At 34.9% G+C, this 8,734-nt stretch overlaps 2 protein-coding genes across 2 annotated transcripts in view; both read left to right on the top strand.

Annotated features, from left to right (window-relative positions):
* The window catches only part of LOC141445312 (neural cell adhesion molecule 2-like), a 359,544-nt gene that overhangs the window by 37,808 nt on the left and 313,002 nt on the right, over nt 1-8,734 (top strand). The window lies entirely within an intron of this gene.
* Nucleotides 7-2,229, top strand: LOC141445572 (dolichol-phosphate mannosyltransferase subunit 3-like). Its single transcript, XM_074111408.1, has 2 exons — nt 7-100; nt 211-2,229. The coding sequence occupies exon 2, from the start codon at nt 215-217 to the stop codon at nt 491-493; it is 279 nt and encodes a 92-aa protein (XP_073967509.1). The 5' UTR covers nt 7-100; nt 211-214; the 3' UTR covers nt 494-2,229.

The following is an 8,734-nucleotide window of genomic DNA, read 5'->3' as shown; positions in this document are numbered from 1 at the left end:
GTTTGACAGTTGACTTGACGTAAGATAAAATAGGTTATGTTGTTGTGAATTTGTCCTTTGAATTTTATTGCTAGTAATCAAAGATAATAACTTGAATCAGGTATGTCCTTGCGAATATTAATAAATCGCAAGTATTTCTGTTCCATATATGTAGATAATCACAGCAGAGAAAGTTTTCTTCCTTATTTTTAACAATGGAATTCTTTTCAGAACAATGACAAAGCTACTAGAATGGATATCGGTGGCGTCTGCCTTGCTAGCAGTCTGGTACTCCCTTGTTGGTGGCTACGTGAAGCATCCAGCGATAGAAAACAACATGAACCTTATAATAGTATCTCCAATAATATTCGTTATTCTTTTTGGATTGTATGCTGTCACTGTCATCCTATACAGGGTGTTCTCGTTTAACAATTGTGAAGATGCGGCTAAAGAACTACAGGCAGAGATATTGGAGGCCAAGAAGGACTTGGCAAGCAAGGGGCTTAGTTGGTAAAGTTCATACCAGTTTGTGTATATAATTATTAAGGTTTTTTTGTAAATTTGTATAATATATAATATATTATGATGCTACCTAAATTTTTTGTTATTCAACAATTTATTTACAGCAATATACAATCTATCTTTATCAAAATTTTCCAGTTTTTTTGCAAAAGGATCATCTTTAAAAAAACTCATCTTAGTCCTTCATTGTCATATTTTATACCAAATATTCAGGTCTGCTACCTCTTGAAGTAAAAGAACCAGACTCCTAAGTCGAAACGCGTGGTAGGACCTTGTGCAAGGTCCGCCCGTAGTGCTATCACCATCTTGCTCGCTAATCCTGCCATGAAGCAGCAGTGCTTGCACTGTTGTGTTTTGGCATGGAGGGTAAGACAGCTGGTGAAATTACTGGCACTTGAGGTATCCCATCTTAGGCCTCTAGGTTGGCAATGCATCTGCAATACCCCTGGTGTTGCAGATGTTTATGGGCGATGGTGATCTCTTACCATCAGGAAACCCACTTGCTTGTTTGCCATCCAGTCAAATAAAAAAAATAAAAAAAAACAGTCAAAAGATACAGTCTTATTTTTTCTGATATTTTAAGTTTTAAGTACACCAAATGTGACTGTCAGCCTCATGGGGAGCCTCAGATACATGTCACACTCTCCCTTGTACTGATACCTAGTCTTTGGATGCAAAGGCCTATCTGATGACCCTGTAAATCAGCATTGCTTCTTCTGAAAATGGTTGACTCAGAATCACATTTACACTGTCATTCAACAAGCCCATACCATCCAGATACCTGTTTCTGATGTCCTTATTTTGATCACATTCCTTAGTCATTAAAAAAGTTGTTTCCTTCCTTTGATACCAATTGCCATAACTGAAAAACCTACAGGGTACTTCTAACCGTTCTAGGAACTTAAAATTTGGTATAAGAGCCTTCTTATAGCACAACCAATAATAAAAATCAGAAACTCTCTCTCGTCATATTACTTCTTTTATTCATCATCATCATCATTATTACGAATTCACAAAAAAATGTTTAGAACCCCTTCTTCTGTGACCTTCTAGAGTCCAATGTTATCCTGAATAGACTATAGTTTGTATTACAATGATAGATAAGTAAAATCGTAAATTGTTTAAGATCCTTGGATGTACCAAATCTGACAGCTGAAGTTTGTTTACCTTTAGTTTAATACCTATCCAAACCAAGTATATATAGTACATATTGATAGCAATATTTAGAATTTGTATCTTTTGAAAAAGGTATAGTGTCATTTTCTCTGTATCTTTCAAATTAACAAAATAATAAATTCAACTTTATCTATGAGACATTAAGATTTAAATTTCGATGTCAATTTTTGTTGTATGGTGGGTCACAGGAGGTTAAAATGACCCCACACTACTACAACATTTGGCTGGGAAGAGGGCTGTGCTATACTCATATACACTTACAGATTAGTCTAAACCCTTAGCCGTATATAGTCCAACTCACACTTAGCCATTTTTTAGGGTTCCGGAGCCAAAATGGCAAAAACGGAACCCTCATAGTTTCGCCATGTCTGTCTGTCTGTCCGTCCGCGATCTTGCTCAGGGACTATCAATGTTAGAAAGCTGTAATTTTGCACGGATACATATGTAAACTATGCCGACGAAATGGTACAATAAAAAATGGTAAAATTTTGGTTTAGGCTACCTCCCATAGATGTAAAGTGGGGGTGATTTTTTTTTCTCACCCAACCCTATAGTGTGGGATATCGTTGGATAGGTATTTTAAAACCATTAGGAGTTTGCTAAGACGATTTTTCGATTCAGTGATTTTTTTGCGAAATATTCAACTTTAAAGTGCAAATTTTCATGAAAATCTATTTTATTTATTTATTTATTTATTTGACTGGATGGCAAACGAGCAAGTGGGTCTCCTCGACATCGAGTGTTCCCCCCCCTCTAAAATATAAACCGGTGGGTGGAAAAATTTGAAAAAATTCAGGATGGTAGTAAGTACATCAAACTTTCAAGGAAAACTATAACGGCTAAGTTTGCTTGAGAATTATTAGTACTTAGTTTAAGAGTAAATAGCAGCCTAAGGTATAAAATGTACCTAAACTTGGAAGATTCCGTATAAAATACGAAATCCTTAGAAAAATATTACTTAATTTTTTCCTAATTGCTACGGAACCCTATTTTGGGCGTGTCCGACACGCTCTTGGCCGGTTTTTTAAACATCAGACTGCTCCATTATGCTTACGATGATTGCCATTCTCTATGAATTGTAACTATTTGTTACTTGACTACCCAAAGGAGGGTTAATGTTTTTCGAGCATATGTATTGTATGTGGGTATGTATGTCCATTTGTTTGGTCCTCGCTGCAGTCTAAATGGTTAGACTAGGGAATTGAGACCTTAAAATCATGACGAGCTCAATAAATCTTAGTTACCTAATGGGTCCAGACTTTTGAACTTTTAAGTTAGCTACTTAACAGAGTTTCAGTTTCAGATCACTAGACTTTTTTTCTTCTTTTTAGTATTTTTTATGGCAGTCAGGTTTTTTTTTTAAAAATTACTACTTTTTTTTCTTAAGTTTATGGACATGATGTAAAAGTACCAATAAAACAAAAGATAATTTTATTAAGATTTATATTTTAAGCTAATTAAAAGTTAATTTATTTGCATAGAATATTTACATTTGGATTATTGTAATAAATCAATATTTCATTCAATAGAATTATTCATATCCATGCCTTTTAATAACATAAACATGATCTGGCATATAGAATAATATTCAGCAAATAAGATAAAAACCAGTTTTCAAATAATTTTCCTCGCTGTACATAAATTGGTCCATTTGGCTTGAAAACATTAAATTAATTATCGCATGTTCAAAAGTATGTTTATTGAAAACTAACTTTGGTTCTGTCATGTGATGTCAACTAGTAATGTGTCGGATCCTCAACTCAACTTTCTTATACAACGCCGGTAGTAATGATCTTGAACTGACAGTTGATAGTGTGTCAAGAAAACGAGCCTACAACGCATCGGTAACTCATATTGTGGGTGTCCATGGGCGGCGCTGATTGCTTTCCACCAGGCGACCCGCCTCGTTTGCTCCCTATCATATAATAAAGAACTTTCTTCAAGTTACACTCGAAACATACTTTTAAACAGGGATCACATGAAAAGCGTTTACAAATACAGTCCAAAATTTGGACTCCAAATGACACCAAATCCACCATTGAGCTAGTTTGCCACAATTTGGACCTTTAATTTACAATTAAATACAAAATTGCACCTTAATACTATTTACAATAAAATTTAAAGCTGTTCCTCTTATAGATACAATACGCAAACTATACAACCGGCAAAATATCACATACCTTATTGTGTATTATTATTGGAAGTGCGGAGGAGAAGAACTATTAACATTAAGTTATAGTAGAGAAGAGACACATGTGTTACCGCAAGACGCTTACAGAGAGTGTTGTCACCTTAGCTTTAACACGTTCACTGTCCCCAAACAAAATGATTTTTCATCACACTTGCTCGTAAACAGTGTCGTAACATGCAGGCTACCTTGGTTGCAACCCCCCAAATAAAACCCTCGACCTTAATGTGCTTGTCATGAAACCCGTGGTCGGTCGCATGAGTTTGTTACTGCATGGTGTGCTGCTGCTCCGTGCGCGCGCTGCACACGCACGCCATGCACATGCTGCGGAGGGGGAGGGCGGCGGGGAGCTGGCGCTGCCAAGAGCGCAATCAGCGGTATCGGCAATTTTTGAAAAAATATTAGTTTTTCTTTTACAAATATACAATTTTACTCGCAAATGTGATGAAAAACATTGTATGACGCACGGGTGGTACTACAATTCTTCTTCTCTTTTAAAATATGGCTTTTCTGTCCTAATTAATAGGACAATTTCGCCAGTGTCAAAGTATACTCTCTTTGAGAGGGACGTTGTACGGTGGTTGTAGTTTTTGCAACTTCATAGTAAAATTCCAGAAACCACGTGGACACAACTTGTGCATTAGAAAATGTCAGACACGAGAGAAATATAGAATTTTGTGATCACTGTTCACTGTTAAGGTAAATCGCCGCATAAAACACTATCAAAAATTATACTTCAACTAGCCAAAGAAACAGAAATAGCAAAATTAGATATTGTCTACATCCGCCATGTTCGAATGCTACAAATCGAATCTCCGTACTACAATTACGAACATCGACTCATTAAAGCCCTCAGTCTTCGACTTCGGGCTTCTAATAGACTCTCGTGCGTAATTCCTTATTTACCGCCCTTAAGACACAATGTACTTTTACAAAGTCACACGTCCAATTGGCTTCCATTTAGGGGCCAATTTGATGTTTGAACCCATAGTGGAAGCACGGACCTAACCTTAACAACCTGCAATTTTTCTGCTATTTCTCGAGTGCGACTTGTATACGTACGTGCCTACAGTACAGTACACGTCGTACGTCTTTCGCACACTAGGTAATGACAAAATTGCGATTGTGCGCGTGTTGCGGCAGGCGCCGAGTCGCGTTGCACCTAGGAAGAAGGGCTACGAATTAGCCCGAAACATGTCGAGCTAAACTCGATTGAAGACGTGAGTTATCCGGTACAATATCATTTAATAATGTAACTGTACTGTATTGCACGTTCGCTTTTACCGATGTACATAATATTCCAAAGTGTCACACACATAGTTTATTAAGACAAAGTTCCATAATATCCGGCTAATCTTAAGATGTAAGTAGGTTTGGGTAACACATGCGTCTCTAACTTAGGAGCCAAGGATGTACGGTATCAATTCGGTACCGGCAATGAAAAAATTGCAACAAGAATTTCAGGGTTTCCATTCAAGGATACCGTATCATCTTAGGGCAATATAATTCGATTTTTGAATAGCTAACGGCCGTAGGCAACAGGTGAGTAGAATAGAGTATTTTGAATACTTTCAACTTATCTTTAATTTTATTAAAACCCAACTCTTCCAATGGTTTCGGCTTGGCTCAAAGTTCTTTAACACTATTTCGAAAATACATTTTGTTTTCGCTGTAATTTAAATTTTACGTAGGTAGGTACCGGCTTTTACGTGTACAATGTACGTATACAAACTGATCTCAATACCTGCGTGGGTTTCAAAATAATATAAAAGTCAATGTAGATTAACATTTTTACGAAGTATTTCTATTTATAAGAAAAGAAGAGGCGGATACCCATGCCAATTCTTGCTTTAAAAATATTACAATCAATTTCAAAATTTTAAGAATGGTTGAATATAAGAAAGTAATTGTTTATTTTATGACCTATCTATTTTATACTTATGTGACGACTTGAGTAAGGAAATTAGTGCGTTCTACAGTAGGTATGTGTACCTATACCTACTAAAGATCTAGAATCACTATAGTGTATAAGTTTATTGTGATCCCAAACGATGAATTGTATTATAGCTACGTACTAAGAAAGAAATAATTTCATTCATATTATTACATTATTATTTTATTGTTATTTTTTTTTATCTTTTTTATTTGCATGCCTAATATTGAATAGATCGCTAAAGAATTAAAATAAATGGATGTACAGTTGAACCCACTTTGGTACCCTTTCCACAATAAATATCGTAATGACAAAATCACTATGAAGCTTAGTGAACACGTACGCCAGCGAGTCCGCATTCAAATGGATCGTTAGAAGCTGTTGTTAAAACGAATAAGAAATCAAACCCTGTGTGTTGCAGAAGCGGGAAGTAAAACAGTTATTTCTTTCAACTTAAACCAGATTTTCTTCAAAAACTTCAACGCGTTTTGTGTTAAGTAAATAATTAGCTACACTGATTAGAATAACATCGTTTAGGATCGCAATCTCTAGCTTTGTCACGTCTACATCACACTGTTCTGGTCCAAGTCAAATTATTCCAATTGGTGTTCCCTTTTCGGCTTAACTTACGTTACGCTACAGTTTCCTTACTACAGGGCTATGCTATTCTAGATATACGAACCAGCACAGGTTGCTAAAAACAATTTTAACTGTACAGTAAGTACCTACTGCTTGACTATGACTTCGCTTGCATTTGGCTGAATGATTCGTAAGAGCTATAATCAATGAATGAGTTAGCAATTATTGTGAACCGTACGGCACAAAATCGAGTTCTTAGCTTTACTATGTGTTTGGGATGTACCTAAAATGGTTTTAGATTAGGCTACCTATGATATGAAAAACGTAAGTGTTCAATTCCGATGAGACGCTAAGAAGTGTTGAAAAAGTCATATATGTTGATGACTTTATGGCTCATTATTGTCAAGTTTTTATTATAAAAGCTGAAATGCGGATATCAATGGGTTTAATCGTAGATACGAAAAAACATAATTTACCCAGAATTATTCCAGTTATCTAGCTTGGTTTTTTATCTTTAAAATTATCTTTAAGTATTATCTAGATGTATAGGAATAATAGGGTAGGTATTCTTTTTACGTACAATAAAATTTAAAGGCTCTAATATTATGATTGTGAATACACATTTTATGATATGACGAATATTTTAAAGCTACAATTGAGGTTTCTAACTACGAAAGTGGAGTATTAGAAGTGAGAATTATTAAGTTACAACTAAAATTGTTTTTATTATGTTTCGTTTATATTTTATTCATGGCATTAGAAGAATAACACTCTGCTGTTTAATTTGTCCATGTAAAATAACTCTGGGACTGGGACTTAAGACTTTTTTACCTACCTAGTACCCATTAAAATGAATTACCTTACCTACTAACTAACTGCAAAAGTGGCCTCCATTAATAAAATATGGCGAACGAAAAACTTTCAAAGTTTCATCTATCTAGGTATAGTGTTGCCAGCTAAATAACTGAAATTATGTGTACCATTTAAATTTAATGTCGTTTTTTGACCTAATTGTAATACAGGTTAAGGAATTCTTGAAATAATGATGAAAACATGGTTAGCTTAAATAATTAGTGTACCTAATACATTATATACCATGGTACCCTATATAACCTTCGTGACTACGTGAACACTGATAAGGATATGGTTTTCTATCTTTCAAGGCTTTGGGAAAATAGTGTTCGAGCAGTGGGGGCGCAGCGCAGTACCCTTAGTGTAAGTTTTCGGTTACAAAATACGTCTCGATCGCGTTCGCGTTATATATAATTTTAAATAATAAATATATTTTACTAGTGTGTATATTATTGTAGTGTGTATTTATGTATAGTGTGTATCTTTATCAGTGTTTTTGTATGACATATATTATTCTACATCTATCGGACACGTCACATTTAAAAATTCAAATTAACAAAAAATTAAACCAGACGGTGATTACTTAAAATTGGTCCAAAACTTTACTCACACTGTTCAAAACCAATAATAATATAGTATATAAGTACCTATTTTGAATTATGCGATCATAGTGAGGTGTTACAATTCTATTATGCCTAAAACCGCTGAGCGATTTACATTAACTTAGTACAGACATAGTTTGAAACCCGAGTTTGTGTGATTTGTGTGTGTTCTTACAGTGTGGAGGTGGAGGAGCTGTATGAACACACATTTGTTGTATAGACGTAGCTATTGTAAGGTCGCGGGTGAGCAAAGTACATATATTGTTAGGGTTCCGACCCTATTTCTAAGACTCCGATGTCCGTCCGTCTGTCTGTCAATGAGTCACCAGGCTGTATCTCATGAACCGTGATAGCTAGACAGTTGAAATTTTTACAAATGATGTATTTCTGTTGCCGCTATAACAAAAAATACTAAAAACAGAATAAAATAAATATTTAGGGGGGGCTCACATACAACAAACATTATTTTTTTGCCGTTTTTTGCTCGATATTAATAAAGGCAACAGGTCTAGAGGCTTGAAATATTCATAGAATATTTAGTCGTTTATTCAATTTTAAAATAAATAATTTCTTAGGTAAGTTTTCTTTGTCTTATTCTTATTAGTATTATTTTATTTAATTCAATCTGTACTTCTTTTGTTTTTTTATTTGAGTAAATAAATTGTATAAATTAAAAAAAAAAAAACCCATATAACAAACGTGTTTTTTTGCTAATGTCTAATGTTGTATAGATAATGGCACGGAACCCTTCGTGCGCGAGTCCGACTCGCACTTGGTTGTTTTTTTTTAGTTCATTAATAATGGACATCCGAAAATAAGGCTTGATTCAATAAATAATTTCAAAACAATAAACACTGCATATCAAAATCGAATCTAAAAACCCTGCCGCGCCCTCTAACATTT

This window comes from Choristoneura fumiferana, chromosome 2, assembly GCF_025370935.1.
Source record: "Choristoneura fumiferana chromosome 2, NRCan_CFum_1, whole genome shotgun sequence".
Lineage (NCBI taxonomy): Eukaryota > Metazoa > Arthropoda > Insecta > Lepidoptera > Tortricidae > Choristoneura > Choristoneura fumiferana.
The sequence above is the reverse complement of the archived record's forward strand: the minus strand, read 5'-3'. Positions and strand labels throughout refer to the sequence as shown.

Bases quoted from the DNA above. Each gene is read 5' to 3' on its own strand.
- LOC141445572 (XM_074111408.1), top strand. From the start codon at position 215: ATGACAAAGCTACTAGAATGGATATCGGTGGCGTCTGCCTTGCTAGCA.